The sequence below is a fragment of the Hippopotamus amphibius genome, chromosome 12, assembly GCF_030028045.1.
Source record: "Hippopotamus amphibius kiboko isolate mHipAmp2 chromosome 12, mHipAmp2.hap2, whole genome shotgun sequence".
Lineage (NCBI taxonomy): Eukaryota > Metazoa > Chordata > Mammalia > Artiodactyla > Hippopotamidae > Hippopotamus > Hippopotamus amphibius.
Window position 1 is genome coordinate 34916991 of NC_080197.1, and position 18569 is coordinate 34935559.

General features: G+C 48.2%; 1 protein-coding gene across 2 annotated transcripts in view; it reads left to right on the top strand.

Annotated features, from left to right (window-relative positions):
• SLC24A3 (solute carrier family 24 member 3) overlaps positions 1 to 18569 on the top strand; it is a 465173-nt gene that overhangs the window by 430164 nt on the left and 16440 nt on the right. For both annotated transcript variants that reach the window (XM_057702549.1, XM_057702550.1), the window contains 3 exons: positions 6938 to 7104; positions 9942 to 10056; positions 11346 to 11458. In XM_057702549.1, coding sequence (XP_057558532.1) covers positions 6938 to 7104; positions 9942 to 10056; positions 11346 to 11458 — 395 coding nt within the window. The remainder of the gene's footprint in view (positions 1 to 6937; positions 7105 to 9941; positions 10057 to 11345; positions 11459 to 18569) is intronic.

An 18569-nucleotide genomic window follows, 5' to 3' on the forward strand; every position in this document is an offset into this window, starting at 1 on the left:
GGCAGCGTCTTCCTCCCCTGACCACTGCCTCCAACAAAGACTTGGCTGTTCCAGCAGCCTTGTCCCCCAGCCCCACCCATTAGTGGAACAGGTGGACCAAACCCCAAGAATTCTGCTAGACCTTCCAGAAGTTTCTGGCTGTTTGAAGAAAGAGTGAGCTGGTCCAATTCACATTTACTGCCAAGTGTGTGAAGCTTAATTAGCCTGTGTGTCCTCTCTGAGGTGCTGGGATGTACAGGGGCTGTAAGTTCTGAGGAGGAAGGGCTGGATCTACGTGAAAGGCTGTTTCATGGTGAGAGGTGGGCGTGAAGCGTCAGAGTCCCGCGTTACTTTCGGATGCAAGGTCCTTCTGTGCCCCCTTTGTATCCAGGGACAACAAGTCAAGCTCGGGGGGGCGCCAGGGCCCCCGCGGGGCTCCTGAGATCTCAGCCTGGTCAAGTGCTGACCAACACTAACTATAAAGTACCCACCCAGATTCCTAGACCCCCAACTCCGGAATCACCCGCCCAAAGTTAAATCATTACTTGTTAGTAGGTTATCTTGCTAGAAAAAAAGTATCCTGTCTATTTCTCCATTTTGCTACCTTTGGCGACATTTCTTGGCAACTTTCCTATCTTCCAGGACAAAAATATGTTAAGGATAAAACGATCCGACACCCCCCCCCCCCCACCGCCATGAGTCGTCATGTTCATTTTCTATGACTTTGTAACAAGTGAGCACAAGCCTGGCGATTTAAACCCGTTGGTTAGCTCAGGTTCTGCAGGTCAGAAGTCTGGTGTGGCCTGGCTGGGTGTCCCAAGGCTCACAGGGCCGTGATGGAGGGAGAGTGGGCAGGGCTGTGGTCCTTCCCAGGGGCCCCAGCACACTCAGGCTCCTGGCAGGGGTGGGTTCCAGTGGTTGCGGGGCTGAGGCTGTCTCCGCGGCTGCTCCCTGCCCCAAGGCCACCGCCTTCTGCATCCTGCGGCCCCTCGTCCTCAAACCAGCACCATGTGTTGTATCTGGCTCCCTGCCCCGGCCCCACACACACACACTCCTCACCCCTCTAGCCTCCCCTTCTGCTTCCGAGGGCTCCCGTAATGGATCAGGACCTGCCCGTCTGGAGGTCAGCTCTGCTCTAGAGCCTAGCACCCTCCGGGCTGGTGGTTCATCCTCCCCGCGGGCTCAGAAAATAGGGGCACAGACCTTGGGGGCCACGTCTGGAATTCCGCCTCCCCCAGCCCTTGTTTTCAGAGTTCACCATCAGCAGCCCGTAACCAAGCTCTGGAGATGCTTACTTGGCTAAAGTCTTCCCCTGATGAAGGAAGCCGTGGGGCCGGTGACGAGTTTGTAAGTGGCCAGTGCTGTGTTGGCCCCAGAGCCAAAGAGCCCCACGTACACCCCTCCAGGACGACATCAGAGCCACGTGTGTGAGAGCAGACAAACCCTGTCACTCTGTGGGACAAAAGGGCCCCCTTCAGGTCACGTGTTTGCTGTTTCTCACCTAGATGAGGTACATGCCAGACCTAACTGTGAGGTTTTGGGGTATCTTGAACTCCTGATCCCCATCCTTGCTGGGATTAGGATGCAGATGTGGAGGCCCCAGGGCCTTCTTACGTGTGCAGGTGTGGGCTCAGGTACCCACCTCAGGCACCCTCTGCCCTTTGGAAGCACAGGCCCTCAAGGAGAAGGGATGCTTTGTGTGGTCCTGCCACCCCAGGAGTCTTGGCTTCACCCTAGAGGTCTTGGCTCCACCCCAGGGCCCTGAGCTGCTGAGACAGGAAGTGGGGTCCTGAGTCCCCCTACACCAGCCCTTCTCACCTGGGCATCCGTGACCAAGGGTGGGCTCTGATTCGGGAGGTCCAGGTGGGGCCCGAGGTTCTGCATGTCTAACAGGCCCCCATGTGATACGGGTCCATAGCCCACAGCAGGTGGCAGGGGCTGGAGGCCCGGGGTCCCACCAGCCGTCTTCACGGCTCCTCTGCGACCCAGGGTGCCCTGGGTCAGGGCCTGGTTCCACCTCTGAAGTGGAGGACGGGCTTGTCCGAGCATGGCCCCCCGTTCTCCTCCACCAGCTGCTGAGAAACCCCATTCCCGGGCTGGGCATCTCCATCGGAGGCTGGGGGCTGAGTGTCCAGCCAGGCCCTCCCCTGGGCAGGGCCGCCTCCTCACAGCGGTGAGCGGGCGGAGGCCCTCAGGCCAGCAGAGGGCACTCGAGGGTCCTCTCACGCCACATTCCTTCGGCCTGAAAAAGGCCCCTCCACCGGGTGAGGACATTTCCCTTCCAAGGGAATCCTGCAGGGGCCTGGGTTTCCTGTGTTTCTGCCACTGGGACTTGACTAGAGTGTGTATAATTAACAAGTAAGTAATTATGTGGAAGTATGTAAATAGAGGACTATATAGGACATGTGTGTATACATGAATATAGGTGTATGTGTATATATATACCATGTGCACATGTGATTGGTTTAATTTGTGCATATAACATGTTTTATATATACTATATATTTAATATATGGTATATTAATACACAAATATTTACACGTTTAGTATGTTATATAATACATACACCTATGTTAACATAGCTTGTTAATAAGTGCATATAACATATGTTTAGGTTACATGCATGTATTTATTATATATACCTGTGCACAATATATGTGTCTATATGTCTACATACATATAAATTGTACATTATTCTTATCTCTTGTACTAGGAGAGCCTTCTTACTACTGACTGACAGAAAGAGAAACAGTTACATGTGTATGTAGGTAAATACACTTCCCTGGAGCAAAAACTGAAACAAAATACACCAAAATATTAGTATGTTTATCCTAGGTGGAACTGATTTTTGTTTTCTCTCTACTTTCCATTTTAACACAATGTGCATTTTTATTGCCTATATAATTAGAATAGTTCTAGGTATGCCATACTGAGCAATGACTTTTTCTCCACCAATAGCATTAAGCTTCCTGAAAAGCTGGCTGAGGACTGTAATTCAGTGTGGTCTCAGCTGTCTCAAAGCAGTGACCATTTCACCCGACACAAAAATACTGAGTCACTGTGTGTGCACCTGCTGCCAATGTCATACTGTATGTTAATTATAACTCAGTAAATATAAAAAATAAACGTTTTAAAATAAATTTTTAAGGGACCATAACTTAAGAACAAGTCCTCTGCTTTTTAGGAAGAGTGATGCTCAAAGGGGTGCTCTGTGCTCAGAGTCCCCAGCTCACGCCCTCGCTTCATCCCCTGACCTTCTGGCTGACTTTTGAAACATCACTTAATCACTGCTACATCAGATTTAGGTGCAGGGAGTGTTGCTTTCTTAATTTGCTGCTGTGTCCTCAGCACCAAGAGCAGTGCCGGCACAGAGCAGTGTAGTGAATATTTTTTAAATTAATGAATAGACCTACTCCCACAGTTGGGGGGCGGTGCTCTATTTAGACCACATGGCAATGGAACAAAAGATGGGAAAATGTCTAGAAATACTGTTGGCTTAAAAAAGAAAGCAAGCAATTCTTACCCTGTGTTTAGACGTGGAGATTTAGACGGGCTAAATTGGATGATCCTTATCTAAATGCTCCTGCTCCTCAAAATCACTTAAAAAGCACATTTCGGCAGCACTTGGTTTGTTCACGGAGTTATATTTGTTATATTACATTTAAAGGTTCATTCCGGATGATACTCTGAATTTCTACTTTGTTTGTTGCTGTCACAAGGGAGCTGTAAGTTACAGAAAGCCTATCATTTTTAATGATAGTGAAAACCTTTTTCTAGATAAAATGCCCTTCCAGTGTCAAGGCAGAATTTTTAAAGCAACTGAAAGAAAAAAAACTCAGAACTCATTTGTGCTAACTTACACTGCATGCGACTTTCCCTCAGCAATATCATTTTCTAAGCTCTCACAGTCATAGATCTGAACTCATTTTCTTCTCTATTTTCTGAAGAATGACAGAGAGCCAGATTGGAGTCATTTCTCTTCCCATTCATGTGTTTCTTTGTTATTTGATTGGGTGTGTATTTTAAACGAACCAAGCCCCCCTCTCTGCCTGTCTGTCTGTCTCTCTGCCTGTCTGTCTTTCTCTCCCCATTTCTTCCCCTGGGAGGGCATCAGGAGGACTGGGAGGCCGGTGAGGCGATGCCGAGGGCCCGGGGTGGATCCATGCCTTATTACCACAGTGCAGACTTTAGGAACGTGCAGAATTCCAGGAGGCTTTCAGGATCCAAGGATCTGGCCGTGTTCTGGATGGTGCAGCGTTTGAAAGCTCCTCACAGAAAACTCCCAGGCAGCCTCGTTGCTTTGTAATCCAGCCAGACACAGCCAGTGTTCTCATTGTTCATTACCACCTCCAAACCTTAAATCTAACAAGATGCATAGCAGCTAATGGGAAAAGAATCCCCTTTCTTAAGAATGAGTTCTCTTTGCTTTGTTGTGCACCTGTAAGTGGGATGCACTTAGCGTCTCAAAAACAAATACTTTTCTTTGGTTTGATTAGATTGTTCACAGTAATGTCACTACTGTTGACACTAATGTGTATGCAGCGTGTGGTGTGTGGCCTGCACTGCTCGTGGCACCGAAACAGAGTGGTGAGCAAGCTAGAGAAAACACTCATTCTTATTGAGTTTATATTCTAGTTTGGGGGCAAATGAAAATAGTGAGGAAACAAATAAACCTGATAATTTCAGATAGAAAACATTTGCCATGAAGCAAATAAATGCAGGTGATGGGAGAGCAAGGAGTGGGGTGGGTGGGGATCTTAAATTGGGTGATCTGTGGGGTCTGGTGACATTTAAGCTGGGAGGACACCTGCTCGACAGGACAGACGCAGCCGCCAGATCCACCCAGAGGGAACTGCAGATGCAAAAGTCCCTGCGGCAGAAGCAGGCTTGAAGCCAGGGGAGTGTGCAAGTAGGGGGTGTGGTAGGTGGGAACCAAACCAGTCAGTGATCTGCCTTGGTGGGAAGATGTGGTTTTACTCTGAGGGCGCTGGAAGCCGGTGGAAGGTTCTAGGACAGTTTGCTTCCTGAGACTCTGGCTGTCGGTGCATGCAGATGGAGGTGGGGCAGGTGAGGGAGCTGGGAGTCCCCTTAGGAAGCCAGGTCTCCAGCCAGGTCATGGATGGAGGCCCTGGTCCAGCGAGAGTCCATGGGGATGGGGAGCTGCAGATGGATTGAGTGCCCTGGGCAGGTGGCCAGGGTTGAGGTGGGCATGAAAGAACATGGAGAGTCAGGAAAGATTCTGAGGGGTTTGACTCCAGTAACTTGGAAACTTACGTTGTCCAGCCCCTGTCCTAACAGTTCATTTCATTCTGTCAGCAACGCTTCGAGCTCAGGGTTACTGTGTCACATTTTACAGATGAGGAAACTGAGGCTTAGGGGATTTGTATAGCTGAGCCACTAGACAGAAAGGGCACTGATGAGAAAGCCCCCCTCTCCCCCTAGAGACCACCCTGCATCTAGGGAGACCAGGGGCCAAAAGTGACATTGTATAAGTTTACTGTGCAGTTTTAAGAAACTATGTGGAGATTGGTAAGAGGTGTATGAAATAAGTGCTGGATGCTGGCATCAAATTATAAAATAAATTGTGTTAAACATTGTATTCATCACTGTTCAAAATGTAGTTTTAAAAATACCTCCTTAACTCTGGTGGGACTACAAAATGGAATAATCATTTTAGAAAACAGTTTAGCAGTTCCTTACAAAGTTAAATAAACACCCACCCTATGACTCAGCAATTCTACTCTTCTTGGGTCTTTGCCGGAGAGAAATGAAAACATGCCCGCCCACAAAAAGACTTGAAGGAGAAAGCTCACGGCCTCTTTAGTTGTAATACCTGAAAAGTGGCAACAACTCAAATCCCATCCACAGGAGAATGGATAAACAAATGGTGGTGTATTGACAGGATGGAACACTACACAGCAGTTAGGAATGAACTACTGACACATGAATGAAACTCAACTTATGTTGAATAAAAGAAGGTAGACACAAAAAATGCTGTATGATTTTACTTATTTGAAGTTGGGGAACAGGAAAAACTAATCTATGGTGGTAGGGGGTGGGATGTTGACCAGAAAGGATGCAGAGGGAACTTTCTGGAGGATGGAGATCTTGATATTTCTTTTCAGAGGTGAGTTAGCACTTAAGCAGGATGGTAGTAATGGCCAAAGGAGAACTAATGTGTTTTTCAGATCTGAGGCTACAGTAATTCATGGTAATATAGTCACCAAAATAAGCATTTATGGGTGTCTCACACTCAGTACTCGGGCAGCCGAGATGGTAGGATCAGGTCATCACTGACAGATCCATCATCTTGTCCATGGCAGTAGGTAGATAGAGCCAGGAAGCAATTATGAAGTTGCAAATCCATAGCAGCTTTGGAGGCAAAACACTCAAGCAGTGTTTTGACAACCTTGAGAGCTTTCACATGGTCTTTTCAAGATTTCGGCAAGTTGACGGACGATGTTGAGCAGTTCCACTAGGTGGTGCTGTGCCCGCTGACGCCTTGGAATCTGGGACAATGTAGCTGCCCGATCAGGGGGAGAAGGACCCAGAGGCAGCTGGTGGTCTCTACCGCCCCTCCCCCACCCCCACCCCACACTCACCCCCACCCCACACTCTCCCCCCACCCTGTCCGTGTCCTGAGAATCCTCCTCGTCCTCTTCCACCTGGCTGCGTTTGCCAAACCATCCCCCCAGCCCTCTCTTACTCAGGACGTGTTGCATCCTGTCATTGTGAGGCCTGACTTGCAGGTGGTGGTGGGTAAGTTTTTATTCCGCTTGGTTTTGTTGCTGGTGGGAAGCTATTCGCGCCTACAGGGAAAAGAGCAGCACGGTCAGGCTTATTTCACAGGCCTTCCATTAGGATGTGAATGTCTGGGGGCAGCCGTGTGGAGGGTGGAGCAGAGAAACGCAGCTCGCTGATTTTTTCTTTTTTCTTTTTGCCTTTGTTGTTTTCCCAGCTGGCAAACTGGAAACAGTGAAATGGGCGTTCACCTGGCCCCTGAGCTTTGTCTTGTACTTCACTGTCCCCAACTGCAACAAGCCCCGCTGGGAGAAGTGGTTTATGGTGACCTTTGCTTCCTCCACGCTGTGGATCGCAGCCTTCTCCTACATGATGGTGTGGATGGTGAGTCCAGGGCCCCGTGAGGTGCTGATCTCTTCAGAGAGAAACGCTCTCAGCCAGAGGGGAGTGGGGCAGGGCTTTCAGCCTGGTAACTGTATCCGTCAGCTATTGCTGCAACACACTGCATGACAACCAGCCCTAAATTCTGTGCTTTAGAATCATAAGACTTTACCCTCCCGCTCACGTGTCGGCAGGTGGACTGTGGGATGACTGACCTTGGGGGGCACTGGCTAAGCAGTCTGCTTCCAGCTTCAGCCTGGTTACCTTTGATTCAGGCAGCAGGTGGCATTCATGTCTACTCCGTGTGTGTGCTCATTTTCTTTGGACCAGTGGCTACCTGGGAAATGTCTTCTCACGGTGGATGATTGGAATGCAGAGGGCAAGGGCAAACGTGGTGCCTCCTAGGACCTTGGCTTGAGACTTCCACCCACGTTCCATCTGCCAGGCCCAATGTCCGAGGCGGCAGGGCCGGCAGGGCGGGGGGGGGGGGGGGGGGGGCGGGGAGGGTGAATATAGTCCACGTGCTACAGTGGGAAGACCAGCAGAGTCCCAGGCAGCCAGCGTGGAGGAAGGGTGGGAGGCACGCGGGGTGGTGAAAGTCCCATCCATCATAGTCACTCCCCATCTCAGCTCAGTTTCTTCAACCAGAATACGAAGTCATTGGACCAAGTGAACCCTCAAAGGTCCCTTTTGAAGCTGAAACAGTGATTCAAGGATTGGTATTGATTGAGGGACCATTGCTTAAAAGAGCCTCTGCCCCAAAGCCGTTCTAGAAAACCCAGCCACCCAGAGTGTACTACTCGTGTGCGACTCCTGTTTCTAACTGGGGAGTGGACTTAATTCACTAGAATTGGAGTCGGGCAGAAATTAGGAGCCATGACAAAATTACGTGCATCTAATCGTGCTTGAGCGTCAGGTAGAGTTGCAACATAAATCCTGGAGAATTAAACTCAAGAGCTAAAAAAAAGGTTCTGAAAAGATTATTTTGGAGGTAATAACAAATGTGTAAACCTGACACAATTAACTCGTAATTGTTCCTTGCCTTCAATATCACAACTTTTTTTCAACCCAAGTCTTACAGCCGGGGGTTTCTCCCTCACCCTGTGTTTTTTGACAGTTTCATGTGACACATTCACTGAGTGCTAAGTCTGGGGAATAGCACTGATGTCCCTGACCTCCAGGGGGCCCCGTGGTTTTCCCCAGAGTAGCCCACTGATTTTAGGTTCACCCTCCTTCTGTTTGCCTCCTTCCACTCTGGGGGAGGTTCGGAGAAGCCCTGAGACCTGGCCGGCAGTAAGGGGGAAACCAGGAGAAGCCCCCGTGACCTGGTCCAGCCACTCAGAGAATCGCTTCCCCCAAACGCCAGCCTCAGCCATAACCATGGTAACCACAGTAACAGAGAGGGCAGCGGGCCCCTTCCCAGGCCGAGCCCCACCCCCAGGGAGCCAAACCAGTTCCTGCAGGGAGCCCGCTGAGGGTGAGAAAGGAAAAGCAAGGGGTAGCAGGGATGCTTGCAGCTCCCTTTCACTGGAGGCTCCAGAACAGCAACAAGAAAGGCTGTGTGTCTGCAGCTCACTTTCCTCCCTGGAGAGGGGAAGGCAGAGAACCCGAGGCCACCCGAAATTCAGTTTAGCACTGGACAGAAACGAGGTACATTCTCTGTTTGAAAGGGACGGAGCCAGGCAGCCCCCAAACTTTTGGAGGGGAAGGGTTCAAGGCCAGGCTCTAGCGCAGGATCCCGGAGTTGCTGGCAGAAGTGGGCTGCTGACCACAGGCCCTTTACATTTCTTGCCACTTTATAGAAAGTGAAGGAGGGCCCGTGGCATCCCACAATGACCTCATCAGTTCAGCTCCTGCAAGTTATCCTCTCCTGAGGCCAGTGGACCCACTTACTTTCCACTTACTCTCTTTTGCCGCCAGCCCCTCCTCCCTCCTTCTCACCCACCACTTTCCTCCCAGTTTGCTTATCTGGAAACGGGGGGGTCAGGATGAGCTCATTTACTACGTAATGGAAGCACTGCCTCCCACGTCAGCTGTTCCCCCTCCAGCTCGACCCCTCCTGTGTAAGTAGAGGCGCTGCCAGTGCCCACGGGCCTGACTGCCCGGGTGGGAATGCCCCCCTCCCCGCCCCCAGGCCACTCCCCAGCGTGTGAGCCTTGGGCAGAGCCTCCTGTCCTCGTGTGAAGAATGGATATAAGCACCTGCTCCCTGGGATTGTGGTGAGAATTAAATACGTTAAAGCCCACGAACATTGCTGAGCACTAACAGAAGTGCCTGAATAGTAGACACACGTAGCCACTGTGGAGCAGAGGATGGTGTGGGCGGAGATGATGTTCCCAGGCTTCCAGGAAGAGAGGAGAGGCATCAGCCGCTTACGGCTTCTCCTACAAGGCTGGATGGTGTCAGTCAGCCCCTTCCCAGCTCTTGTAAAGTCTCATGATGCAGCCAGCGTGGGACGCGCGTACTCGCATTCCCAGCGCAGCGTGGCAGCCACCCATTCTGGGGTTCCCAGCAACATCCTGAGTTCAGATATTGTCCCAATATTGCCTTTTCCCAGAAACTCTGTTTCTCCTCTCTCAAGCTGCCTGCCTCTGCCAGAGGAACAAGGAAGAAAGGCCAATCTTTGGTTGGAAAGCCTGAGCTCCGTAACTGCACCGCAGTCCCCTGCCAGCAGCCCGTCTGCTCCGAGACGTTCCTTGCCCTCTGCCTTGACACAGAGAGCAGACGTGGCCCCCAGAGTGACCGCTCAGATTGCAGACTTTTCAGCTTCTTGCTGGGAGGGTCTGTGGGCAGGTGGGGCTGGCGCCGGCCCTCAGCTCTCCTCTTCCTGCCTCCCCCAGGTCACGATCATTGGGTACACGCTGGGGATTCCCGACGTCATCATGGGGATCACCTTCCTGGCAGCTGGAACCAGCGTGCCCGACTGCATGGCCAGCCTCATCGTGGCCAGACAAGGTGGGGCCCTGAGTGGGGTGGGGCTGGGCAAGGAAGCCAGGCCTCCCTACTTGGCGGGCAGGGGGAGGTCACACGGCAATTACCAGGGCACCAAATCCCATCTGGGAAGGAGCGCTGGGCCGCTTCAGTGCCACACTGGTCCGAAGGCTTCCTGACATCAGAATAACAAGGAAACAAGCCAGCAGATCCACCCTCGAGAAAGGCAGGGATGCCTCCTAGGTAGCGCCCACATCCTCTCTGGAGGCGGTCTACTTCTGTTATTAAAAATAGTAATAAATCAATGGTGGCTACCCTTTGCTGAGTGCCACATGCTGAACAGAGCAGTTTAGGCACACGATATTACTTAACAAGGCTATGAATTAGGGACAATCCTATACCCATTTTATGGATGAGGAAACTGAGGCTCCAAGAGGACAGACCCCATAGCCTAAGGTTTACCCACTGCAGAACCCATCAAAGTGCCAGCTGCCAGAGGTCACTCTTCAGTTTCTGACAAGGTCACAGTTTACCTCCCCCCAGGTGGAGGCCCCCTAGATGGCCGTGTACCTCCCAGCACCCACTCTAATTTATGTGCCTGATTTGTGCGGGAGCAGATTAGTTTTCAGCAAACACAACATGTAGCTGCCACCCTTAGCACAGTGTCCTCCACTGGTCCTCGCAAAATTTTACTGGTTACATCATTTTCCTTAATATTGCTCAGTTATTTAGAAGAAGAATTGGATACAGCGTAGAGCAGATGGGTGATGACACTGAACTGTGTGGGTCAGTGAAGTCACAAGCCCTTTATAGCCTGCTGAGTTTATTCCTTTCTGTAGGATGCCTCAGAATTTTTGGAACCATATTTGGTTTTTCAAATTACATTTAACCAATGATCATACTTGAAGTAAAGCATAGCAGTTCAATAGAATGTGTATTTCATTCTATTCTATTGAAAATGCATATTCAATAGACTTTTTTCACTGTTTAAGGAATTTTTATTAAAGCAAGAATTTTATAATCCAAATTAGGTTTCTTTGCTCAGTTATCAATTCTGTTATTTAAAACAGAAATGACATTCTGAGCTATTCCACAGTAAAGAATTATAAAATTAAAGAAAGGAATGCTTTAAATTTTTGTATCAATAGACTATTTTACAATCAGTATCATACTACAGTGATGGATGGCCTGGGAGAGACCCGGGCACATGGGCTGGTCTCTGGTTTTCAGACCAGGGGCTTGGGAGAGTCCTTGGGGGCCAGGGCACCCCCAGGGACCACCTTCCTCACTCAAGTAACCTCTTGTCCTTGCAGGCATGGGGGATATGGCCGTGTCCAACTCCATCGGGAGCAATGTCTTTGACATCCTCATCGGCCTCGGGCTCCCCTGGGCCTTGCAGACCCTCGCTGTGGATTATGGATCTTATGTAAGTGGTTTTTCCGCTTTCCGTGGCCTCAGCCACTGTGACTGTGTCTCGGGGCAAAGGCGGTATGGAAACACGTAGAGAGGAAGCAAATTCTTGTGGCCAAGTCCTCGAAAGGTCAGGCCCACGTGGGGACACTGGGACTCGAGAGTGGAGTTTCTGGGGAGGGCCAGGTAGTCTGGGCTTTGTGGCCCACAGTCTCTGTCACAGCTGTCATCAGCACTGCCGTGGTGGCCTGAGACAGCCACCGATGACAGCAAGTGAATGAGCGTGGCTGTTTTGTTCCGACTTTGTTTATAAAAACTGAAATTTGAATTTCATATAATTTTCATGTCATGATACATTATGATTCTTCCAAATCTTTTCAACCAATGAAAAAATGCAAAAACGCTTCTTAACCAATAGGCTGTGCAACAGCTGGGGGCCAGGTTTGGCCCACGGGGCATAGCGTGCCCACTCCTGCTCTGTGGATTTGTTTTGCACTCAAAATATTTTTATTCATGAAGGAAAGGACACAAAATACACGATGCTGTCTCTGCCAGGGATCTGGCGACAGTCAGACCCCCATGGTGATGGTGCACAAGCTCTTTCTCAAGGCAAAGCCAACTGTGATTCCAGGTGGCTATGCAGGTGGGTGGCACGGGCGGTCCAGGTAGATTTCACTGCTCTTTCCCAGCTTGCCAAAGTGGCCCCCATCTGCTCACAGGCACTTCTCTCCCAGACACTGTCCAAAGATGGAGGGAGAAACTGCAGTTAGAGATTTCTCTCTGTATCTGGAAGAAAACAGTATTATTTATGCCTCTGAAGTTGTCACACCCAACCCAGTGTCAGCGCTTCTCTGAATGTGTTACTGAGCACTGCTTTAGTCTATCTGTGTAACATGTTGTATGTAAGTGTATTTTATGAAGAAAATATGGTTGCTCATTTTATCAGACCACGGTTATCTCCGAGTTGCTTCACTCATGGCTGTTTCAAGTAGGGAAGGTGTGTCCAGCGGTGAAATTGAAATCCATGCAGAAAGCCCACACATTTTTGGTTCGTGTGAAGCTACCTGTTGGCAGAGACGTTTCACCAAAGGGTAAAGATAAGCACAAGAAGTTGGAAGGAGGCAGGAATGTGTCCTAAGGAGCCGAGATCTCTTTGCCGCTGTGTATGAAATTGGGGGATGACATGAGGAAAGAGGCCGCATTACATTACCTTGGGGGGTCTGGAAAAGGTAACAAGAGGTAAGTTGAAGGCTGAATAACTAGAGAGAGACAGCCATCGGAAAATTGGGGCAGCATAGAGCAAAAGCATTGCAGGCAAAAGGAACAGCCAGTGCAAAGGCCCTGAGGCAACAATGCACTTGCCTGATGGAGAGAAGGAAGGGGTCCAGGGTAAGTGGATCAGAATGAGCCTGGGGCGGCCTGAGATGCATTTTCAGGGCAGGCAGGGCCGTATCATGTGGGTGCTCATTTGACAATAAAAAATGACGACATTCAAACTGACATGATATATGGATTTACAAAATGATGTTTTTGATGACTTTTATGAGAGATTCAGCAGAATGAGTTTTTTTTAAACTGTGTTTTAATTGATCTTTCTTTAATTACCAGAGAGACTGAATATTCTTTTTCACATGTTTTTGCCTTTTGGGTTCTTCTTTAGTATAATTATCTTTTTATGCCCTTTACCTAGTTTTCTATTAGAGGTTAATTGTTTTGTGTGTGAGTTGATTTTTTTTTTTCTCTTAATGATTTTTTAAAATTTATTTTATTGAAGTATAGTTGATTTACAGTGTTGTGTTAGTTTCTGGTGTACAGCACAGTGACTCAGTTATGCATATACATATAATAGTTTGCATCTCCTAATCCAAACCTCCTACTCCACCCCTTGTCCACTCTTCCTCCCCCTTGGCAACCACAAGTACGTTTTCTCTGTCTGTGAGTCTGTTTCTGTTTCGTAGATAAGTTCATTTGTATCATTTTTTAGATTCTACATATAAGTGATACCATATGATATGTCTTTCTCTGCCTGACTTACTTCACTTAGTATGATAATCTCCAGATCCATCCCTGTTGCTAAAAATGGCATTATTTCATTCTTTTTTATGGCTGAGTAGTATTCCATTGTATATATGTACCACATCTTCTTTATCCATTCATCTGTCAGTGGCCATTTAGGTTGTTTCCATGTCTTGGCTATTATGAATAGCACTGCTATGAACATAGGGGTGCATGTATCTTTTCTAATTAGAGTTTTGTCTGGCTATATGCCCAGGAGTGAGTTTTCATCCTGGGTCCTAAGCCCAGGAAGAAGGACCACTTAGCCTTGGCTGACTGTAAGGTAAACAGATGTCCACCAGAGGTCAGCCCTTCAATGGTCCCCTAGCAGTGCTCCTAAAACATCCAGCTCCCTGACCACCTGCTGTCTCAACATTGCACAGAGCCTCTCAGACTCACAGACCTTGAAGGTGCCCTGAGCTTCCCCTGCTGGAGTCTTTCCTCCGGCAGACTCTGACTCAGATGCACACACTCCCCATCACTCTTCCCATGTGAAGTGATATCCCTTCTTCCAGGCCTGTCTCAAATGCCACTTCATTCAGGATTCCTTCCTGGACCCCACCACCCCTGCTGCCACCAAATGGGGTCTCTCTCCACAGCCTTTATTTCTGTCTCACTCATAACTCCTGTCCTAAATCTGTGAACTTGCTTCATCTTATCACATGTTAAGTGGTGCATGTAAGAGAGACACTGAAGAATGCCCTATAGGTTGGTCCCTGAAGGAGCATCATCCATTGAGCAGTCATAAGATTCCAGATGATCTTCCCAAGATTCATAAGAGTGAGATTGTGTCAATCAGACTCTGACAGATGGACTCACATCAACCAAATTCACAAGAGTTTGATGTATATGTTAGAATGCCAGCAGATGGTAGTAAGATATCCAAGTGCCAGATAGAAAGCATACTTATTCCCGATGACTTGTGCTCTGTTTTCCTGGAGAAAGATGTTGTGTGGAGGTATCTGGGGAGCCCCGTGACCACCTTCAAGTTCACTAACTCACCAGGAGTACTCATGGGTCTCAACAGCAGGTCATAGTCACGGCTAAGGTTTATCAGAGCAAAGCTTTTGGGTAAAAGCCACAGGAAAATGAGATGCATCAGGAGAAGTCCAGAGAGGCCAGGTGTAGGCTTCCAGGTCCTGCCCCACCCCAGCTACAGGGCCATGTGCAAGAGATGGAGTCTGAGGCTCTTTGGAGGGCTGGTCAGGTAGACACACTCCTGCTCCATGCACAGCCATGATCACAAAACTCAGAATCCCAGCAGACACCAGATACACATCACAGAGCTTGCCCACATCCTGCCAAACTGGCCCAGCCTGCCCCATTGCTTCCGGTGTACACACCAACATCATCGGTCAGTGACGTAAAGAACATTCCAAGGGCCACGTTCTCAGGGATCTGCCTGAGAGTTCTAGGCTCTGCTGGAGGCAGGCAGGATTGAGTTACCAGGCCTGCTGCATTGATACCTTCCCCACAGAAGGTCAAGTTAGAATTTTATTTCTCAGAATAAGCATTGCTACTACTCTATTACAAATAACCACAAAGTCTCTCTGGGGGTAGCCCAACAAAGGCTTTTTTTCTTGCCCAAAATCTGCTGCAGATGTTTCTGTTCTGGCAGCTCCCATGGACGCTTCAAGCAGAAACTCAGGGATTGAGGCTTATCCTATCAGGTGCTTCTACCATCTTGGAGTCCTTCTCCAGCAGCCACTCAGAAGACTGAGAGAGCAAGGGCACGGAGGATGGTGCATGTCAGTTGTGGATGAGGCCTGGGAGTGGTCTGTGTCCTGGCTGCCCCCACCCACTACCCAGATAAGTCACTCATTCCCACCTGCATATAAGGGGGCTCCAGGTCATCAGCTGAGCTGTGTGTCCAGGAAGGAGAGAGACTCGGATGAGTCCTGCAGCCTGGGCTGTCCGGTTGAGAGTGGAATCCAAACAGGAGGGATTTGCTGGATAACCTTTCACTGGGGCTGCTGAGCTGCTGCCATCCAACAACACCCATGTCGTAGGGCCTGTCTCTCTGCCACCCCCAGCTGCCCCCTCCACTCCCTCTAATCCTGCCTCTGAGCTCCTTTTCCTGGGTCATGTGTGGACCACCTCCCTTCTGGTTAACACATCTTTTCTGTACTTAAACTGAGAACAGTATTTTCCACTGTGGTTAAACTCTCATTAAAGCCTCACTGCCTCCTTTCAATATGTCACCTTGATTCTGTTTTGCCATTCCTAAAATAATCTCTTGGGTTTTTCCTACAGTCCACAAATCTAAACTTTACTTTTTTATTCCTTTTTTCTGATTATAAAAATAGCTTATGGTCTTCACAGAAAATTAGAGAAACTTTAATTAGAGAAATTCTAATTAAAGAAGACTCTAGCACAGTACCTGCCCAATAGAACTTTCCATAATGATGGAGATGTTCTAGCTGTACTGTCCAGTATGGTAGCTGCTTGCACCATGAGACATTTAAGTGCTTGAAATGTGGCTGCAAAAAGTGAAGACCTGAATTTTTAATTTTTATTTTCTTTTAATTTAAATTTATATAGCTACATGTGACTTGTGGCTGCCCATGAGACGCTGCAGCTTTAAAGGATGAAATAAAAATCACACATAGGGACTTCCCTAGTGGTCCAGTGGTAAAGAATCTGCCTTCCAATGCAGAGAATGTGGGTTCGATCCCTGGTCAGGGAACTAAGATCCCACATGCTGTGGGGCAACTAAGCCCAAGCACGCCACAACTACTGAGCTCGTGCGCCTCAACAAGAGAGCCTGCATGCCACAAACTACAGAGCCCACACGCTCTGGAGTCCATGCACCACAACTAGAGAGAGAAAAAACCCGAACGCTGCAACTGGAGAGAAGCCCGTGCCCCACAACAAAAGATCCCGTGTGCCATAACTAAGACCCGACACAGCCAAAAAATAAAATTAAATTAAATTAAATAAAAATTTTTCAATAAATATTTTTTTAAAAATATCAGCCTGTATAAAGCTGTAAAAAAAAGTATAAAAGAAATCATGCATAGTCCAATCCAGAGATCTCGAATGTTAACATTTCTGCCTAGTTTTCTCTTCCTAGGCTGGTTGACCTAGCTGAGGTCACGCTATACAATTTTGCATGTTGTTTTTTAAAATACTTCTTTTTTTAAATTTATTTTATTTATTTATTTTTATTGGCTGTGTTGGGTCTTTGTTGCTGCATTCGGGCTTCCTCTAGTTGTGGCAATTGGGGGCTACTCTTCATTGTGATGCATGGGCTTCTCATTAGGGTAGCTTCTCTTGTTGCAGAGCACAGGCTCTAGGCGCTCAGGCTTCAGTAGTTGTGGCACTTGGGCTCAGTCATTGTGGCGCACGGGCTTAGTTGCCCCGAGGCATGTGGGATCTTCCCGGATCAAGGATCAAACCCGTGTCCCCTGCATTGGCAGGCGGATTCTTAACCACTGTGCCACCAGGGAAGTCCTAAAATACTTCTTCTTACATACATCAAACATATTTTCCTTAAAGACTCATTAGAAACATCATTGTTAGGCAGCCTAATATCCTTGTTATGCCTAAACTTACTTAATCATCCTGCCATGGCTGGACACTGATGCTGTGTCAAGATTTTCGCTGTTACAGCCAATGATGCCGCAGACATCTTAGCACATCAATCTTACAGAGTTTGAAGAGCTACAAAACTTAACCACAAAACTGTATTTACATTTGAGGCTATTTCTTTTGATTATTTTCCCAGAGTTGGAATTGCTATAGAGAAGACGATCATTTTGGCGCTCTTTACACATGCCTCATTATTTTCCAAAAGGACAATATTTGTTTCATTTTATTTTGTCCTAATCTCATTCCTGAGGTTTGGGGGCAGCTTCATGGCACGGGCATATTCTTTTCTTTCTTGTAACACAGGCTTCCCCCTCGTGTCCTCACCACAGGCAGCTGGGGGAGGATGAGCATCCTCAGAGCACACAGGATGGGCTCATACATACTTGAGCCACAAACAAGGTGCTGGATGTCATGCCTTGAGTAGATGGTCCACTGCACTTGCACTCGCCTCACCAACAGCTGCCTCTCATGATGTAGAGGGAGGCTTCAGGTCCAAGCTGAGACCTGGGGACAGGGGTAGGTGCCCCTCCAAACCAGTATGTTTTTTAAAAAATTGGTTCAACATTTATTTTTGAGGCAAGACGATGCTGCCTGAGCAGAGGATGGAGAAAGGAGATTACTATCATTCAGCCTCCCCTATTATCAGCCACTCGGGCCTCAAGCCTGTGTATCCTGCTCCAAGCAAGAGCCCTGCTATGAGCACACCCTGACTTCCCTAGGATGTACTACAGGTGACTTTCCATCGTTACCTGGTCATGCTGGGTCTTGGATGTCTCCTCTCTCCCTCCGAGGGCTCTGGCTCTTCTAAATGCAACATACTGTCCGTCATTTCATTTCCCGAACCATCTTTACATCTCATCTTTATCAGCGCCCCAGACTCTGCTTGGCTTCCGTGTCCCTGAACCCAGCTCAGAGCACTGGGTGTGGATCCGCTGAGTTCAGCAACAGTCCACCTGGTTGATTTCTATTTGTTTCACCCTCTCACTTTCCTCTTAGTTAAAGTTGTGAAGAAGTAAACTTCAGCCTTATATGAATTTCAACTATTTTTGACTTCTGTGTTGGCTAAAAAGTGTGCAGCAAAAAGATGAGAAGAAACTACACTCTAAATAACCTGGAACATCAGTCCATGAATAATAGATTTTTACCACCTTGACTCTCTCCAGGGAGGGATGGACAGGCAGGAGCAAGGGATGCAAATCCTTCCAATGTCCCTAAGATCCATTATGTTTATTTTTTCTTTACTGGGATTACAGGGTACAGTCACAGAAGGTGAAATCAAAAACATTCAGAAACAAGACTCAGAACTTGTCCTGGAAGTAAACCAACCCCTCTTACCAGCTTTGAAATCCTCCTGATTGAACATGAGCTCCCAACTCCACAAGGCACTTTGTTTGCCGTAAATCATCCCCTAACTACCCTCCTTTCCTCTCCTGTCATTCTCCCAACACTCTTTAGAGAGCAGAAAATTAAACATAATTTTC